Consider the following 20,692-nt stretch of genomic DNA (forward strand, 5'->3'; position numbering starts at 1 on the left):
AGCCACTGCTTTAGAGGATTAGTTTGGATTCACCAAAGTCACACAGTAAGACAAACTAACTAACTGATGTAGGCAGTGGTAGACCAGCAACCCCATTTTCTGCAAGGTACAATTACCATTTTTGTCAAAGGAGCCTGGTGGCTTTGACGAGAGTATAATTAATGGCTTCAGTTCCCAGACAGGTAGGGCTGTCTGACAGCAAGGTAAAGCTGTGAAAATATTATAATAAATATATCCACACTTGAACCTGATATTGATTTTTTAGGTGGTTGAAATATGTTTTGCTACGGCTCCTGTCCACAACAGTACATTGCTTAGCTTCCATTGCAGTTCTCCTGCCTGCCTCTCCAGGTACGACAATATAGGTAGGTAATATATGGATAAGTATCTCATACAATGCCAATTTAAAACATCCGTGCTATCCTGTTAATGCTTCAGCATACTGATATTTTAGACATAAATGTTCCTCCATCTTTGTGACAACAGTTTGGGGAAGACCCTTTTACTGTTTCAACATGACAATGCCAATGTTAAGCCCTTATACCATATTTAAGGAATCCAAAGTGACTGCAGTCGTGGTCTGGCTGTGGTAGATTCATAAACAAAGGCGATCCTTCACTCTCATGCGTTCCATGTATGTAAGAAAGCCAATTAGACTGTTATTTACCTCTGTCTCTTCTCAGTCAGACACAGTGTTGGGAGTGTAAATCCTCTGTCCTCATTTATCAGATCCGTCTGCCTGCCTGTCACTGAGCGGGCGAGGCACACAGAAGCACAGTGAATGAATCCTCTGTGCTCTCCTCACTGGAAAAAGGCCCCTGGGACGAACCAGAGGTGTTATAAGTCATTGGGTCTATTGAATGACATTTTATTAGTGCAGCTGAAATTATGTTGAAGGTTGTCAGATATATTATTTCACAGGTAACAAAATACCCATTGGTATTTTAGTTCAACCCATTTCTTTCAGGCTCTGGAGTATTAAAGACAGTTAAAGCAATAGACTGTTTTCCCAGCAGACATTTTGACATGGCATAGTAGGAAAAGCACAGCTGTTTCTAATCACACTAACGATGGCTCTGCTCATTCAAGTGTCCGAGTGAGAGTGACTTTGAGCCAGCGTGCACAAATGGCATTCAGCCATCATTAATTTTATTATTTAGCCCATACCTGTGCTTTTCTTACTCTCATATGTCAGAATATCCTCTGTGAACATGGCCTATATAGCCAGTCTGACATGATCTGGATTTTATGACAAATGTATTCATCTCAGTGGGATTTTAAGTGATGTATTATTTGTGTTCTCCACAGAGCGGACGGACGACGATGGTCTTTAGCATCTTTGCCTTCCTCTGGATATGGCACCAACACTCCCAGCTCAACGGTAAATAACTTCACTCTTAATTAAAGTAACTTAGACAAATATAATGATTTTATTAAAAAATATATATCATGTGTTACAGAGACAAATAAACCTTCCACAAATATGTGCAAATTGCTGTGATGCTTATTTTTTCTTTATTTGAAATGATCTGCCTGTTCATTGAGAGGGCATGAAAACTAAAAATTGTCAGCTAAGAGTAATCACGTAAACAAACAGTTGAAATAGCTAAAACTAATGAATAGACAGTTGAAATAGTTAGCTTAAAGTAGTTAGCTAAAAAAAATAAACAGCTAAAATATTAAGCTAAAAATAACAAAACAGTTGAATTTGTTAGCTAAAAGTACAGAAACAGGTGAAAACGTTAGCTAAAAGTAATTACATATTTGAAATGGTCAGCTAAAACAAATGGATGAACAGTTGTAATAATTTGCTATAAGTAATAAAACAATAAAAATAAAACTACTGGATAAATGGTTGAAATAAGCTACAAGTAGTAGAATAGCTGGAACAGATAGAATAGTTAGCTAACGGTAGCTATGTTTCCATCCAAAAGTGATTCGAATCATTGGGAAATGCGCATTAAAAGAAATATGAATCCTGTGTGTTTCCATTAAATGTACGGACTTTGCTGAAAACTATGAACTTGTGTGACTTTTCCGCAGAACCGGAAACAAAACAATTCTCTTATTCTTATTCCTCTACATTTCGAACATAACAGTTTCCAGCCCCCGTTTTGCGAATCAACATTTTTTCGAATCAACCAAAACCTGGCTAAAGCAGCGTATTTTTGTTTGTGCGAATCAGGGGATTTTTATTCGAATTTTGGCGTTTCCATCATAATTTTCCGATGCGATACTTCTAGATGTGCATCTAAACAGGCTGATGGAAACATGACTAGTGATGAAACTGTTTGAAAAAGTCAGCCCAAAATAATGAAACAGTTGCAATAGTTAGCTAAATCTATTGGATAAATGGTTGAAAGGTGTTTGCTTAACGTAACAAAACAGTTTTAAAAGTTAGTTAAAAGTAACAAAGCAGTTTTAATAGTAATGAAACAGCGTCAATATTTAGCTAACAGTTGTCACGAACCGGGCCACACGGCCATGACAAAGAGGGAGACACATACACAAGGAAAGCCAAAGCAGAGAGGGTCGTCACACAGTAATGAAACAGTGTTAATATTTAGCTAACAATAATGAAACTGTTTTGATAGTTAGCTAACAGTAATGAAACTGTTTGGAAAAAGTCAGCCCAATATAATGAAACAGTTGCAATAGTTAGCTAAAACTATTGGTTGTAGTAGTTAGCTTAAAGTAAAGACACAGTTTTTAGAGTTAGCATAAAGTAATGAAACTGTTAAAATAGTTAGCTAAAATTAATGTAACAGTTTTAATAGTCAGCTAAAAGCAATAAAACTGTTTTAATAGTTAGCAGAACGTAATGAAACCATTTTAATAGTTAGCTAAAAGTAATGAAACAGCTAAAATGTTAGCTAAAAGTAACAAAAACAGTTAAAATAGTTAGCTAAAAGTAATGAAACTGTTTTAATAGTTAGCTAAAAGCAATAACACTGTTTTAATAGTTAGCTAAAAGTAATGAAACAGCTAAATTGTTATCTAAAAGTAACAAAAACAGTTAAAATAGTTCGCTAAAAGTAATGAAACAGTTTTAATAGTTAGCTAAAAGCAATAAAACTGTTTTAATGGTTAGCTAAAAGTAATGATACTGTTAAATTGTTAGCTAAAAGTAACAAAACAGTTAAAATAGTTTGCAAGACATAACAGATAATTGTCTGAAACCTCTAGCCTCTGCCACTCCAAGTGGCAGTATTACCAGTACAAACTTGACCTTGAACTGAAACACTGAGTTCAGTTGTAACAATATTCACTTTTAAATTATTGGTAGTTTTGTAGTAACATTGAGTTTATATCCAAGAGAACATATTTGGAACATGCCTGCTGGTGTTGGTGTTGGAGTACGTAAGCTCTTCTGACTGTGGGGGTATGTCAGACATTAAACATTGTAAACCACTGTCATAAATTACTGTAATTAGCACCGATCTTCAACAGAAAATCAGAGTAAAAAGTTGTTTCAGTCCTGGTGATGTTTTCTGGGAAAAGCAGCGCAAAAATGCTACTTACCAAGACGGTGAAGAGAGAAATGAATCGGTACAGCCACCTACAGTAAAACTAGACATGAATGAAAGAGACAAAGAAAGATTGAGTCTCCAGTCTTGCTCCATCCACCCTTTTAAGTCTGACCGTTTTCAATTAGTCTGTCACCCGTGAATGATCAGGCATCGATCTTTGGGTTAGCAAAGTAAGTGGAGGAGGTCCAGGTCTCATTGCTTTGATGAAGGCAAATGAGGAGGTGAGACAGATTGATGGGTCTGAACTGAGGCTTACTGGACACCTTCATTAACATTTAAACTCTCTGTTTGTCATTGGTGGTGTCCACAAGGCTGCAGGGGCTGTAATAACTGATCTATCTGTTGCTTCAGATGTTATATTCAGTAGATAAATAAGAGAGGCAGTCAGAGTTGATCACATGCTGCATTGTTGGCAATTAGTTGTCATGAATTTTCTGGCAGGTCTAACTCCACCCACTGTAATATCCTTGTTTCCCTTCCTCATCTGCCAACTTCTCACTCTCCCTCTCCCTCTCCCTCCTAATTCCCCCCACCCTTGTCTGCTTCCTCTTCCTCCTCCACCCTCTGCCTCCCCTCCTCTTCCTCTTCTCTCACTACAGTCCTCCAGCTCCTCTCAGGAGCGACTGCACCAGCTGCCCTTCCAGCCCACCATGGACGAGCTCCACTTCTTATCCAAACACTTTGGCAGCACCGAGAGCATCACGGATGATGATGGGGGCCGCTGCTCTCCCCACATGCGCCCGCGCTCCCGCAGCCTCAGGTCAGCAGCAGCAGCAGCACCACCCATGAGATTAAACAGCAGCTTCAGCTGCCCAAAAGCACTATCCTCTTTTTAAGAGCAGATTTAAAGGGGTTGCCCCTGCTTGCTTGTTATTGCTTTTATATAACCTCCTGAATTTTCCGGTTTTAAAGCTGACATGTCTGACCTACGCTTAAGATCTGATTAGCACTTGAACCAATAAATACAGAAGGTCAGCGCTGTGTGTTTGTCAAGACAAGCTCATCCTTAAAGTGATAAAGAAATAAGATACTCATTTTACAGATAAATAATTGAATCTATCATTAAAACCAGTAGCTTATGTGGGCTAATGTTAACACATTTTATAGATGTTGCCCTGTAACGGCCGTTTTGCTGCCTTACTTTTACCTACTTGTGCTCTTATACATTGTGCTTTAGCTTTATCATTTTGTTTTGCAAAAGTTGCATGCACCTAGCTCACTTTATTACTCTGTAATGTGAGTTTCAAAGCAAGCTTTAGTTGCTAACAGTAGCTAATATTAGCTAGCTTGAGTTATTGGTTATACCAGACCAAAACAGCTGCAGCAGAAAAAACATGAATGTATCACAACCCTAACTAAAATGTAAATAGAAGCAGAATGCAGTAATGTGTACATTTTTATGACCTCTTCTATTGAATACAGTCCAAACACAAGATATTAAATTCATTCATTCATTCATTCATTCATTCATTCATTTTCTGCAACTGCTTATCCTGTTAGGGGCCAGAGGGGGGCTGGAGCCTATCCCAGCTGACATTGGGCAAGAGGCGGCGTTCACCCTGGACAGGTCACCAGACTATCACAGGGCTGACACATTGAGACAGACAACCATTCACACTCACATTCACACCTATGGACAATTTAGAGTCACCAATTAACCTGCATGTCTTTGGACTGTGGGAGGAAGCTGGAGCACCTGGAGGAAACCCACACTGACACAGGGAGAACATGCAATCTCTGCACAGAAGGGCTGTCCCATCACAGGGTTCGAATCAGTAACCGTCTTGCTGTGAAAAGTTGGTTGAAATATCTGTGAGTGAGGATACCTTCAGACTTTTTGGTGCGCACCTGAGGGTGATTGCTGTGTTCTCACCTGCCCAAACGAACAGGGCAGGTGTGAAAGCACCATTAGTCTATGAGCCAAGCTGGAAATTGTGGGCGGAGCCTGCAAGAGAAACGCTACTGCATACTGCGGAGGCTAGAAAACTTTTTCTGGGGCGTGTCTTGATATACATGAACTCTTAACGTTCTCATTTTATTGTTATTTACAACACAGAAAACAGTGTATAGCTGAATTTTCATTCCATGTTTTTCTGCCCCCACAGCCCAGGACGTTCCTCCTCCTGCTATGATAATGAGATAGTTATGATGAACCATGTGTACAAAGAGCGCTTTCCAAAGGTGAGACACACACACACACACACACACACACACACACACAAAGTTACTTCATGATAAACATTATATTCCATAAAAATACTTAAAACAGTGAGCACATCGAGCCTACAGAGCATTAATCTTTCAAGCCACAGTAACAGTCTAATCCCATCCTGTCATGGTCACATATTAGAGAAATAAAAAGGCAATATAATTTATGAGTGAGCATGTTCAAAGATTTGAGTTTAACAAATACACAGTAAACACAGTCGTAACCAAAACACAGACACAGTTTTAAAAACAGAGCCATGGGGGCTGCTAAACCATAGCAAACAAGATTATGTGGCTCTGCCGAGTCGCGATACGTTCACCCTGTCAGAGAGAATATTAAGTTTAGTCAATGCACTTAGAAATCCTGCCACAGCTACGAACAGTAAAATACAATTCTCCTCCTTTCATTCTCTCTGTGGTCTGAGGTTGTATCAAAAGGAAATAGGCTGATGGCTCCCACCGAGATAAAATCAAGCTTTAGGAAATTGGACATTATAGTTTGAAGTTCATTCGAGGTAAAAGCTCTGGGGGCTTGTTCTCACACAAGTCAAATGGAAAAAATGAGGCCTCAGTGAAGTCATTGTAAAGCAGCAGCAGAGCCACACTGTTTGAGCCACAAATGAAATTTCTTTCTGAACTTTCTGTCACATACCTCTGAGTCTTCTTAAGAAATTCAATCTCTTTCTAAACTTAATCTGTCGCTTTTACTTTCACTCCCTGCTCTCACGTCTCTTTCTCTGCGCCCTAACATACTGGTCCTGTTCGCACATGCTGCCCACCTTTCATCCTCCCCAAGGCCACGGCACAGATGGAGGGGAGGCTGGCCGAGTTCATCCAGGCTTTCTCTCCTGAAAATGTTCTTCCACTGGCCGACGGAGTCCTCAGCTTCATTCACCACCAGATCACTGAGCTGTCCAGAGACTGCCTGGCCAAATCCAGAGAGGGCCTCATCACATCTGTTTACTTCTTTGAGCTGCAGGAGAACCTGGAGAAGCTCCTTCAGGATGTGAGTTAGAAAAGATATAATGTCAACAAAAACTCATATAAGAGCGATTTTAGAGACCTCTGGCTGCTCCTAAATACTATTAACTTCATCAGGATGTGGTGTCAGTTACTTTTGGGGACCAAAAATGTGTCTGTAGCATCAAATATAGAAAACTGTCAAGTACCACAAAGTAACAAAATTATGGTTTTGAAGAAAAATATTTGTGTCTGCATTTAAATGATCTGTACTACATGGTCTAAGGCGGATGGTGCAAGTGTATTTAGGGCATGTCCATCTCTACTTTTGCTACTTAAACGGTGCATAACCTGGGTGCAAAGTAAGACGCAAGGGTCAAAGGGGATGTAATCAGTCCCTGAATTAATCACAGGTGTGTCTGGGGCGTTAGCATCAGTTCAACCAATCACAGTGTCATCTCCCATTCCCTTTTTTCTCCACTATACTTAACCCTATGGGCCCAAACGACGCATAGTGCGTCCAAATTCACACCTGTTTTTCTCTGTGGATTTTCTCCGCGACCGTGCGTCATAGCAAGAAGCCACGCATATCATGTGGCAAACAGCGGAATCATAACTTTCCGACAAGGCCAAGCACTAGCGGTGCTTTCACAGTGTTTTCACAGCGAAAAAAAATGATAAAGTTACACTAAAATTATGTATAACAGAGCTTTCATACAGCTCTGCACACACATTACTCTTGGATGGATTACTCGCGAATGCAGGGTTGCACAGAAATGCCACGCATATCACATGAAAGCGCAGGAGCAGAGCTTTCCAATGATACCACACACATCATTGTGCTGTCATCCCATCACGCTGTAAATACAGATTAATTGTCTACAAAATAAAAACCTGACGAATTTCTTTACAATCCATAAGACAGATCTTGTTATCAGTCACTTCATATAGTGAGGAATATCGTATCTTACCACGTCTTAGGCTTGCGTGTGTTTCTCCCTGTCTATCCACATTTGTAGTCCGGCTTTCAAGATGCAAATATCTCCATATTGTCCAGTTGACACTCCATCAGACTTTGTATGACAAGACCAGCCACTTCACCTTTGCGCACCCAGACAACTGCAGCCTAATTATGCATGCATGACAGGGCCGTAGTCACCATATACATTGAGGGGGACACGTGCCCCTAGGGCCCATAGGGTTAACTTTTGTTGTGTAGGATCTGGTAACCAACAACTCGGTTTTATATATCCAAGTACTTCTATAAAAATGAGCTGCTTGGCAACCAGTCCAGGCCTCTAAAGCCCAGTTTTCACCCTTCAGACATGGTACCTAGACCCTAGTGTTTCCACCACAGACAGTCCTCTTAAATGTGGGCGGGGTTGTTGTCACTCACTGCTCCGTCCAGCACTCACTGTATTTCCTCCTTTATCAGTCTGCACCTGGTTTATCGTCCACAGAACGAGGCTGCACGCCCACATTTTCATAACAAAACAGAACAGGCTGCAGTGAGAGTCTCTCTCCATGGGATATTTAAAAATAGCAGCTTTGTGCATTTAGTCCTTCTCAGGCAAGCTCAGGGGTTTAGTGTTGCTGTAGCCCACAGGAACGACGCTCCACAGCGCTTTTTTTTCTCCGAGTGAGGATTAGAATATATGCAGTTCACATCAGTCGAAATTAATATATATAAACTCTTGAAGATCCACTCATTACTAAAAGTGTATGTCATATAAAAACTAAAGTGATGGTCAAAGTTGTCACAGTGAAATTTAAGGTGTGCTGATGGATTCACGTCATCAACTCATGCATTGAGTAACATTACAAGTTAAAGTTCCACCTTAAAAGCCGCCGGCAGTCGGCCCAGTGAATGAAGTTATTTTTTCTCAGACTCCAGCTGCTGTGAGAGGCAGCAAAACATCCTTTCATTTTATAGTTACAGTTTACTAATAAAACTCTCCACAGTATGAACAGTGGTTACATGAGCCTCAAAACCAGACACAACTCAGCCCTGAGCAGAGTGACCGTCCTCTACTGACCAATCAGACTGCAGTGTTCACAGCTCCACCTTTTAGTAACAGATCTGTGTGCTAGGTACCCCAACAGAGGGGGGACCAAACATGGGGACGCTAAGGAACGGTTCCACTGGTACCATCCACAACTTTTCACAGTGAACACAGAAAAAAGCGTACCGGACTGAACTGTACCGTACTGCTCGGTGGAAACATGGCTTGATTGAGACAGGCCTTTATTCGTCTAAATGTGTAGCTACACCGGGCTAGTAAAAGGGATGATCGTTAATTGGGAACAGGCTTTTAATTTAAGTTTTACATTAATTAAGGTTTACATAAAAATTTGCCACAAAATTTTCCACAACTTTTGTCTCCTCTGTTAAAAGAAACGTCTCAAGGTAGGGAATCAGAAAAGTAGATATTTTGGTACTGGAACAAAAATTCAGGTATCATGATACTAAAAGCTTCAGATGATAGTAACTCTAATTTGCATTACGAATTATAGCAGGATAAATTAAAGCGCAGCGATAACACACACAGAAACAGATCCATCTGTGGACGTGTGATTGAGGTGATGTGATACTGTGGAAGGTTATTGATGGATAGATTCAGGTCGAGTCTTCTGATGCCATTCAGACTCATGATGCCTTTGGTGAGAGATTGAAACGGCAGCAGTAAACGGCAGCTAATTGAGCTCAGAGCAGATAACAGGTATCAGGCAATTTCATCAGCAACCTCATTCTGACGGCTTGATTAGATCACGGTGATAACTCTGGGCTGCCTGGATGAAGTTTGATTGTATCTGCTGCCTTTTTAATGATCAGATATTCTCATACGTCACAGCTGTTTGAAGCCTTTGTCACTCTGTGTCTCGTTTTGTCTCTCGTTTTACTGACTGCAGTGGCATGGCTGTATGTTAGCGTTGTGTTAGAAAAGTCCTAATGTGAATCTCTTCTCTGACTCTCTGTCTCTCTCTATCAGGCCTTCGAGCGCTCAGAAAGCTCCGAGGTAGCCTTCGTCACAGAGTTGGCGAAGAAGCTTCTCATCATCATCTCCCGACCTGCCAGGCTTCTGGAGTGTCTGGTAAGATAACATCCTATCCCGCAGCAATGCTCACAATCCTCATCCCGCCCCACCCTTCATCCCAGAATGTTCCACAGCTCACGTCCCTCTTGTGATTTTAAGACAAATTGATTTTCTTTAGATAAACATGGGCACAGTGACCCATTTGTTGCCCATTAAAAGCATTTAAGTGGTCTGATATGTTACACAGTGGGGGCAGAAAATCTAAACAAGCTAACGTTGAAGTAAAAGAGCCGGTCCGGTCTGTCTGTGTGGAGAATACATTTGCATTTAGATTAAAATTTGCCCTGCCACAGTTCGACTAATACCAGGCAGCGACCCCCTACTGCTGGGCCGCCTTCCAGTCTGACTCAGACAGACCGTGACCATGGTGTCATTTAAAGTTGGAGTATGTCTATATGTGTGTGTGTCTGTATGTGTGTGTCTGTCTGTCTAGCTGCCTGTTTTTCTGGGTTACTGTGTTTTATAACAGTCTTGTGTCCCACTCAATGAGTCACGCCACTCTGATGTGGTTTTTGATGATGAGCGACAGCTGAAACAGTGACATGAAGAATTGATTCGTCGATGTTATTCCACCCTCGTTTTCTGCATATCGCTGCTGATGGATTACCGTGTGTGTGTGTGTGTGAGAGAGAGATCTTCTGCATGTTTTTGACTTCGTTAGTAACCATATTTGGATCAGCTGCCAGGGGCTGCAGCAGCAGTACAATCAATGAAACCTCTGCAATACATCATTTCAAGTTACAGCCCTGACTCCTGGAAACAACTTTTATATACAACTAATCTCAAACAGCGAATATGTTTTTAGGGAAACCTAATGCATAGTGAGGAAATGTTGATATTTAACGTACCTGGCGAGTCGCAAAAATGTTTCCATTGAACTTATCAGCCAAATTCTCACTGAAAACGTATTTCAGTTGTTTTCCGCCAAAATGGGTAATCATGCAATACAGTTTCCACTCGTTGTGACTGCAGCATTATTGTTTAATTACATTTCTTATTAGGGCTGTATCCAAATATTCGGACATTCGAATATTCGTTTCTGTGGGTAGGTATTCGTTATGAAAATTTGGTATTCGATATTCATTTTATTTACTTTTTTTATTATTATTATTTTTTACATTTTTTTTTGGTGCTAAATGTAGTCTTTTTGTTGTTGGTAAATGAAGGTTATCAATAAAAATCTAAACTTTTAAATTGTATTGTTAAAAATGTGAAAATATAGTATCGCCTACCAACTGAGCTTGTGCGCACGGCACGCTTGAGTGCATCCATCTGAGGCTGTGGATCAATGCCAAGTTTTTAGCCAATAATGTCAAAATATCATTTACAGACCAATTTAACAGACGATCACTGCTGCCCGACCTGCAGGTCCATTTGCGGGTCCCGCGGGTTACGAGTCGACCCGCGCATCACTACTCAGCTCAGTCTATAAAGGCTGTACACACAACAGTAAGGCTATAGAAATTATATTCTATTCAGGCCGGCAGAACCAGCAGCGCATCGGCTCTACAGTGCACGGCACTGCTGATTAACCATTTTATTGCAGCACAGAGTGTCTGCCAGCAACCAATTACTTGCAGAGGCGTCCTGCAACTTGTTTCAGCGGTTCCGATGTAATCAGAAGACAAATTAAACAGGATGACTAGCCAATGTGAAAATCAAAAGAAAGCATAGAATAATGTACTGAAGGAGACTGTTGTGCCATCACATTTGTTTGTGGTTTGAGAGAAAAGATCCGGTCGCCGCTGTGCAAAACTCCGCAATACAATTAGGTCAGAAAAAACCCCGGAGTCTTGAATGGGATTTGCCACTTGGTTGCATAGAAAGGAATCATGTGATCTATGAGCTTCCATCAGTCAGCTGCTCCATCTGTTGATTGGGCTGTTTGAGATCAGCTGATGTAGCTGGGATGTGAGCTGAGCTTGACACCGTGTCCTGCCTCAACGAATGCTACGCTCAATTTGGGGTGTCTGCAGTTTGTACACCTGCCATCTTCCTTGTGATGCCTGTGCAGCACATGACATGTCTCATTTCTTAGCATGTGCTGTTTTGCGTCAGCAACTTTCAGAAAACGTGCACAGAAGGCTCTGTTTGTGTCTGTTTACGTATCTAACGTTGAGCATAAATGAGCCTTAAGAAGAGGCAGAGGAACATGATGTCTTTCTTAGATGATCTGTCTCATGTCCCTCTGTGTGGACGCAGTGACAGTTTCAGCAAACATGTCAAAAAGTTATTTAACTGTTACAAACTACAGCTTTAATTCATGTTGTATGTTAAAACAGAACCTTGTAAACTTTAATTGGGACATCAGTCTGAAAACAGTCCAGAGTTTTGTCTGTCCTGAGGCTGGGCAGACTGCAGTGATGGTGTCTTCCAGAAACAAATCTTGGAGCTGCTCCAGAGAGTCAGTGAATCATCCATCAACTGCTAAAAGCAGCCGCAGTGGCTTCACTCGGATATGGAAACATTCTCTGATTTACATTTTAAACCAGCTTTACCTGGAAGCAATGTCTCAAACACAAATTCAGTCATCCCACAGAGTCCTATTTAATGTCGTTAGTTCAATGTTTAATGGAGCAGCTTCAAAAATGTTCCACCTGATGACATCATGTTCATGTCTCGATGCTCTGGTTTGCAGGAGTTTAACCCCGAGGAGTTCTACCATCTGCTGGAGGCCGCGGAGGATCACGCCAAGGAGGGTCACCTGATGAAAACGGACATTCCTCGTTACATCATCAGCCAGCTGGGGCTGACTAGAGACCCTATTGAAGGTGAGGGAGAGACGCAGAAACACACAGATTTAACTTCACAGAAAATGAACTGACAGCTGATTTTAACGGACATATTTTCCTCATCAGAGATGGTAAACCTCGACAGTTACGACAGTGAGGGACCGCTGACACCTGAAACAGATGACTCAGCAGAGGTGAGATCTGAGCTTCTCCAACGCTCAGTCCAACCCCGCATTCACCCACCCTTTTTATTTTTTAATTTAAAGTCTGCCCTGCCAAGGTCCTTGTTGCTCCCGCAGAAAATGTCTGCCTCATCTCCTAATGACTTGGCATACATGCTCTTATCCATCTAATTTGGCTTATTTATGCTGAGGTACAAAAAACAGGATACCCCCCTCCCTAAATCTCCAGGCCTTCCCTCCAGCATTAGGCACGCCTCCAACTGTCAAAATTAAGCTAAGCAGACAAAAAGAAGAGAGGAGAGGGAGCGGGGATGTAGACCAGACCTGGAGACGCCTCTCTGTTATCTGTACATTGGGTTTAATGTTCATGCCACAGTGGCAAAGGGAATTTTTCACCCTTGTTAAAAAATAAAATTAAAGCAGAAATACAGCCTCCTCCTGCAGCTTCCTCTCTCCTGTCTTAAGCCCCTCCCACCAGACAAACACGGGCATATGCACAAGCTTCATACAGTAACCCAGTGTTTCCCATACATTGATTTATTCAATCTTATTTCATTGTAGAGCTGCACCCAGTCCCTCTTTGCCCCACTCTCTGTTTATCAGACCACAAATGAGACAAGAATTTGCTGCTAGCTGCCCCACGGTCTGTCCACCTCACTCCCCGCCACTGTGGACAGCTTCCCCAGGATGAAATCAGGCAGCAGCTTGGGAGACAGACCTGCGGGCACCGACTGTAGTGGCTTAAATTCGGCCAACGCAAACCCCACCCTACATTAACATGAAGCCACAGTTGTGAGCCTTTGGCTCCAGTTAGCAGAAGGCTAAACTATTAGCCACATTTTCTCTCCATCTCTGAAATGCTTTGTCAACATTGACACGTTTTATTTTATTTATTGTCAAAATCTCTTTTTGATAAGTCTGTTTTCCTTTTTACGGTTGCTTTGCAGTGTAGGTAGTTTAAACCAGTGCTGGAGGAGCGGCTTTCTCTGCAGGACTCTCTCTCTCTCTCTCAGCTTTCACATCACGCTCGCATGTCTGCATTTGTAGAACAGCCAATAGGAACACCCTCCCTCTGAAATGACCTGTGATTGACCAAAGTCTCCTGTCACGAGCTAGATCTTCTGAAGCCCAAAACAGAGCTGAGAGGAGGATTTTTGCCCAGTGACACAAAAATTAAATTTCCTACCCCAGCTCTAATGATTCACGTCATGTTGGTTTGATCAGTTTGACACTGGATCATTGTTCATCACAGCATTATGTTCATCGATCCACAGGGTAAGATTAAAGCAATGAAACCACCAGGAGAAGCAGACTTCCAGACCATCAAGCTGATCAGTAACGGAGCGTACGGGTGAGTGGAGCTGTAGGGCGAACTTACATCTGTAAATCAGGCATGCACACAAATGTTTTTTTTTTTTACATCAGCAGAGTAGCCACATAGTAAGACATAATACGTGCCTCTGTGTGTGTACTACAGTGCTGTGTACCTGGTGCGTCATCTGGAGACACGCCAGCGATTTGCTATGAAGAAGATCAATAAGCAGAACCTGATCCTGAGGAACCAGATCCAGCAGGCCTTTGTGGAGAGAGACATCCTCACCTTCGCAGAGAATCCCTTTGTCGTCTCCATGTTCTGCTCCTTCGAAACCCGTCGGCACCTCTGCATGGTCATGGAGTATGTAGAAGGTAAGAATATCCATGTGTGTGTCAAGTGGTGAGAAAAATGTTGTTGGGTGGATACTCTGCCATCGTCTACACCTCCAGGTGTTCTATGTTAAGTTAAGTTTCTTGTCAGCATTTCAACTTTTTGAGTTAGTATAATTATACCATGGTCGGGGTTAAATCCCCAGTTCTGATTGGCTGCAGGGCTGTCCATCAATTCCCGATATTGCAGCAGGTGAGTGTAGGACCCAAGAGAAGCACCAATGACAGGCAGGACAGTTTATAATAGACTTTAATGCACCGCTTTGATAAATACAAAGTGAGCAAACGGATGAAACAACTGGGAAAGTCAGCGTCCAGGTTCAGTGCCCTCTGAGAGGCAGATTCAGTCCAGGGCTCAGTTCAGTAGTGTGCAACGGTACCGTGAGGGAGTAGGGAATCCAGAACCAGGAGTACACATGAGAGCAGCCAACACACCTTTGTGGAGCCGACTGTAGCCAGGGTGGGTCTTGCCAGTAGTGATGATGAGCTGGCAGAATGTGCAGCCACACAGAGAAGCAATCCATAGCACAGGAAACCACAGGCAGATGAACAGGTAAACTCACTATGGAGAGCTGAGTGACGGTCTCTCCAAACAGCCACAGGGAACAGGTGAACAGAAACCAGGAAAGCAGAAGCAGATCTCTTGGTCGGGCCAGAAGGCTGAGTGGTTTACCAGGGAGCAGGTGAAGCAGGAGAGTCAGAGGCAGGCGAGTTCGGCAACGAGGAAACAGTCAGGGTAATGATTGTTCCTGGTATTACTCAGACCCTCAGGTGGTACCAGAGAAAATTAGTTGTGGCTTGTGGAAAACATTCTTTCATTCATCCCGCTTATCCTCTTGAGGGTCGCGGGGGGGCTGGAGCCTATCGCAGCTGACACTGGGCGAGAGGCAGGGTTCACCCTGGACAGGTCACCAGACTATCACAGGGCTGACACATAGAGACAGACAACCATTCACACTCACATTCACACCTACGGACAATTTAGAGTCACCAATTAACCTGCATGTCTTTGGACTGTGGGAGGAAGCTGGAGCATCTGGAGGAAACCCACACTGACACGGGGAGAACATGCAAACTCTGCACAGAGGGGCTCCCCAATCCTGGGGTTCAAACCCCCCACCCAGGGTTCGAATCAGTAACCCTCTTTCTGTGAGGCAACAATGCTTTTTTTAAATATTGAAATCTTTAATTTGACTCTTTACCCTTGACTGCTGTAACATTGGAATTTCTCAATTGTGGGATCAATAAAGGTGTATCTTATCTTATCTCTTAACCACTGCACCCCGAGGTGTCCATGATCTGCAGAGACCTCCACTGCACATGGAGTGGTTCTTGTCTCCCCGTCTTCCATTAATTCTTCCATTCCTTTCTTGCCTTAAACATAAGAATTAAGCAGAAAAAAAACAACAAAGGATTTTCTATATTTTAAGCCGAGGCAATCGTTGAGCTTCCACCTCCTCCACACTGATCACACTGTAAAGTATTAATATGTAGTATGGGTGTTGGACACCAGCGTGGCTGTAGACTCAGAAGTCATTCCCGTAGCCATAACACCAGCACTGCAAAAATCTAACAGCAGTGCGTTCTTATTATAGGTCTGCCCCGCAGGTAATTGAATGGTCTGACCCTTTTCATAGGCTGTCATACATTTTCCGTAGGTGAACATTCTCTGAATGCCAGGTGAAAGTGAAATGCATAATAATGTGCCAGGTATCCTTCAGCGTACGATGCAGAATGACTCATGTCGGCACCGTCAGCAGAGTCCACAGAGTTAAAGCCACACAGAGTGCATGATTGTTGTGTGTCTAAATGGAAACTAAAATGGTCTCTGGGACAAAAGGTAGCAGGAGACATTTGTGGTAATTGCTAATGTCAGCAGCAGGACTAATCAAATAATGAATTGTGCTGGCAGGTGGAGACTGTGCTACTCTGCTGAAGAACATTGGGGCTCTGCCTGTGGAAATGGCACGCATGTACTTTGCAGAGACCGTCCTTGCACTGGAGTACTTACACAACTATGGCATCGTACACCGTGACCTCAAGCCTGACAAGTAAGACAGAGTTAGCTTGCATGAAAACGTTGCAAAGAGATTGTCACAATACATTACTAAACACTTGCTATTTCATTGCTCTTTCATGAGAGTATAAATAAACCTTTCTGTTCTTAGCCTCCTGATTACCTCGATGGGCCACATCAAGCTCACAGACTTCGGTCTTTCTAAGATGGGTCTGATGAGTCTGACCACCAACTTGTATGAAGGACACATAGAGAAGGACACTCGGGAGTTCCTGGATAAACAGGTACGATGAGCCAAAGTTTACACAGACATAGAGAATTTATTGAGTTAAGGCTGGGCTGTATGGAGAAAATCAAATATCACAATATTTTTTGTCTATTACCTTGAGATCAGTTCTGCACTGATACTGCAGGATTGATTATGGGTGCTTTCACAAAGTATTTACTGGGGCTGCCCCTGACTAAGAATTTTCCTATTCGACCAACAGTCATCATTTAGGGCCATTAGTCGACTAGTCGCCTGCATGTTTCTGATATGAATGTAATGATTAAATGATATATTTTGGTGGTTTGAGTTGAAGGTGTGAGAAAGAATAGTATCAGTAACATTGTTAACACTGTGCTACATTACAGAGAAATACAAACCGTACTAATGAACCTTCATTAATATAGGCCTATATTTTATCTCCAAGTGCACGTCACACACTGAGCGAGCCGCCTGTTAATGACGCTGTGGGCTAATGGGCATGTAGCTACTTCCATGTTTCAGATGATACGTCATGTTTGTAGTCGACCAATGAAGATGAGTTTACATATCACCTTGGGTTCGTCCTTCACCTTCTCAAAATGATCCCACACTTTGGATTTCCTGCCCGACATGTTATTAACTAGCCTGTGGAATAACCGCAGGTACCAGCCCTGGAAATTAACCTGACTCCTGTCTGACTGCTGAGCATGGACACTTCCTGTGTCTGTCCTTTCAGATTAAAGTCCCACATGGTCCAGTCATATAGGTTTGGATTTATTTTGACAAGGCACAGCTCCTAATAGAGTTTCACGTTTTTTGTTTGTTTTTTCTGCGACTAAGCGACCAATGAAATTTTGTCGACTAATGACCTTTGTGGTCATCTAACATTTGGTCGAATATTAGGGAGCAGCCCTATTTAAAAGAGAAAGAGAGAGAGAGTTGTTTTCTCATGATAAGTGATTTTGATATCACAAGAAATCATCCTTTTGTTATCTCAAGAATCAACATAAATCAACTTGTTATCACAATAAATGAGCTTTGTTATCTTAAGATAATGAAATAATTATCTTGTGATCCCGAGATAATGGCATTAAAAAAATAACTGCAAGCACGGCCCTTCTTGGCCTCCATACATCTGCAGTTTGACTGTAACCCGTGTCTTTTCAGTCGTACCACAGTGCAGACTCTTTAACTACAGTATGATCCAAGTAAAGTTGAGATATGAAACATCCTTTGATGTCTTCATCTCTATGCAAAGATATTCCCCGTCATTGTGAGCCAGGCATATCTGAAGCATGAAAAAAGCATTTGGCAGAACAATAGGCAGTATTTCCTCAGTTATCATCATCATTTCTCTTTCAGGTGAGGTTTATTTTCTCAAGCCTTTCATGCAGTGCTCATGATTTGAATCTGGGCCTCATTATTTCTTGTGTATGCATTGTGGTGGCCAGAAATCTGTTAGCATTCAGTGCATACCCATCTGCACATGAAAACCCTCAGTGAGGCTTTCATCTTGTCTTGGCATCCCTGAAGTGATCTGCTCAGCCGGGGAGAAATATGCATGCTCCATACACATGTGCCTCTCAGGCAGGGTCAAATTATGTATAGTGTACGATTTAAATTTCATGAAGATCTGGTGTAGAATAATCTGATCTGAGTATACATGTATTTCAAAAACAAAGTACATTTATGTGAGGCTTACAGTAAGTGTCTGTACGCAGGACAGGGTTTCATGTAAGTCACAGGACCTGGAGCGATGAATAACACCTGAAGAAATTAAGTGTCACTGTTTCTCCTTCAGGTGTGTGGAACTCCCGAGTACATCGCTCCGGAGGTTATTCTTCGCCAAGGCTATGGGAAGCCGGTGGACTGGTGGGCTATGGGCATCATCCTGTATGAGTTCCTGGTGGGCTGTGTGCCTTTCTTTGGAGACACTCCAGAGGAGCTGTTTGGACAGGTCATCACAGGTGAGGGGTCAAAGCTCTGAGCTGGACGAGTATTATCTGACACGTCTTCACAAAAAATGTGTTACCTCATATCATCCTCTCTCTGTCTGCTGTATCTGGTAGATGACATAGTGTGGCCTGAAGGGGAAGAGGCTCTTCCTGTCGATGCCCAGAACCTGATCTCCTCCCTTCTGCAGACAAATCCACTGGTTCGACTGGGAACAGGTCTGTCTGATAGATTAGTGGTTCACTACTTTAAGTTATGGTCATTTTCCACTGTTATCCCTGGTCTCTATTTTCACTTAGACCTGTAGTTCACTATTTTCTTTTGTGTTTTGTTTTGGTTTAGTTGGGGTGCATTACCTATTTCAGCCATATTCCATTTACTTTTAGCTACTTATTCCAAAAATTAATTAATTAGCCCAGCTATTAGCTATTGAAAATATAAGCTCTAAGCTTATATTCTCCATATAGAAAAATAAATGCTCTAAGCTCTTACTCTAAGCTAACTTTTTTTTACCAGTTAGCAGTAACTTTGAGGTAACGATTCCAACCATTTATCTTTTACTTAAAGCTAAGTATTTCAACCATTTATCCATGAGGCCTACTTTTAGCTATCTAAAATGTAATCTTTACTTTACCTAACTATTTTAGCCATTTATCCATTACTTTTAGCTTCTCAACCATTTATCTTTTACTTTTAGCTAACTATTTTAACCATTTATCCATTACTTTTAGCTTCTCAACCATTTATCTTTTACTTTTAGCTAACTATTTTAGCCATTTAGCCATCACTTTTAGCTTTTCAACCATTTATCTTTTACTTTTAGCTACCTATTTTAGCCATCACTTTTAGCTAACTATTTCAGCCATTTAGCCATCACTTTTAGCTAACTATTTTAACCATTTATCCATTACTTTTAGCTTCTCAACCATTTATCTTTTACTTTTAGCTAACTTTTAGCCATTTAGCCATCACTTTTAGCTAACTATTTTAACCATTTATCCATTACTTTTAGCTTCTCAACCATTTATCTTTTACTTTTAGCTAACTTTTAGCCATTTAGCCATCACTTTTAGCTAACTATTTTAACCATTTATCCATTACTTTTAGCTTCTCAACCATTTATCTTTTACTTTTAGCTAACTTTTAGCCATTTAGCCATCACTTTTAGCTAACTATTTTAACCATTTATCCATTACTTTTAGCTTCTCAACCATTTATCTTTTACTTTTAGCTAACTTTTAGCTAACTATTTTAGCCATTTAGCCATCACTTTTAGCTTCTCAACCATTTATCTTTTACTTTTAGCTAACTATTTTAGCCATTTAGCCATCACTTTCAGCTAACTATTTTAACCATTTATCCATCACTTTTAGCTTCTCAACCATTTATCTTTTACTTTTAGCTAACTATTTTAGCCATTTATCCATCACTTTTAGCTTCTCAACCATTTATCTTTTACTTTTAGCTAACTATTTTAGCCATTTATCCATTACTTTTAACTATTTTAGCCATGTAGCCATCACTTTTAGCTAACTATTTTAGCCATGTAGCCATCACTTTCAGCTATTTTAGCCATTTAGCCATCACTTTTAGCTTCTCAACCATTTATCTTTTACTTTCAGCTAACTATTTTAGCCATCACTTTTAGCTAGCTATTTCAACCATTTATCCATTACTTTTAACTTTTTAAACCATTTATCTTTTACTTTTAGCTAACTATTTTAGCCATTTATCCATTACTTTTAGCTTTTTCGACCATTTATTTTTTGCTTATGGCTAACTATTTTGACTACATAGCCACTTTTAGCTATTTCAACCATTAATCTATTAGGCTACTTTCAGCTATTTAAAATGTAATCTCTACATTTAGCAAACTATTTTAACCATTTAGCCATAAATATTTCAGCTATTTATCCATTACTTTTAGCTTTTTCAACCATTTATTTAAGTAGCTAATTATTTCAACCATTTATCAATTACTTTTATCTTACTATTTCAAACATATATCTTTTACTTGTAGCTAGGTATTGTAACAATTAATGTATTACTTTAAGCTAACTTTGT

At 41.2% G+C, this 20,692-nt stretch overlaps 1 protein-coding gene across 1 annotated transcript in view; it reads left to right on the forward strand.

Moving 5' to 3' along the window:
• LOC125879053 (microtubule-associated serine/threonine-protein kinase 1-like) overlaps positions 1–20,692 on the forward strand; it is a 39,345-nt gene that overhangs the window by 7,700 nt on the left and 10,953 nt on the right. The window contains exons 4-16 of the mRNA XM_049560651.1: positions 1,309–1,381; positions 4,130–4,290; positions 5,636–5,711; positions 6,535–6,744; positions 9,689–9,790; positions 12,432–12,564; positions 12,652–12,719; positions 13,982–14,058; positions 14,185–14,393; positions 16,324–16,462; positions 16,580–16,712; positions 18,477–18,642; positions 18,745–18,846. Of these exons, the coding sequence (XP_049416608.1) occupies positions 1,309–1,381; positions 4,130–4,290; positions 5,636–5,711; positions 6,535–6,744; positions 9,689–9,790; positions 12,432–12,564; positions 12,652–12,719; positions 13,982–14,058; positions 14,185–14,393; positions 16,324–16,462; positions 16,580–16,712; positions 18,477–18,642; positions 18,745–18,846 (1,649 nt within the window). The remainder of the gene's footprint in view (positions 1–1,308; positions 1,382–4,129; positions 4,291–5,635; positions 5,712–6,534; positions 6,745–9,688; positions 9,791–12,431; positions 12,565–12,651; positions 12,720–13,981; positions 14,059–14,184; positions 14,394–16,323; positions 16,463–16,579; positions 16,713–18,476; positions 18,643–18,744; positions 18,847–20,692) is intronic.

The sequence above is a fragment of the Epinephelus fuscoguttatus genome, linkage group LG19 (genome assembly GCF_011397635.1).
Source record: "Epinephelus fuscoguttatus linkage group LG19, E.fuscoguttatus.final_Chr_v1".
Taxonomy (NCBI): domain Eukaryota; kingdom Metazoa; phylum Chordata; class Actinopteri; order Perciformes; family Serranidae; genus Epinephelus; species Epinephelus fuscoguttatus.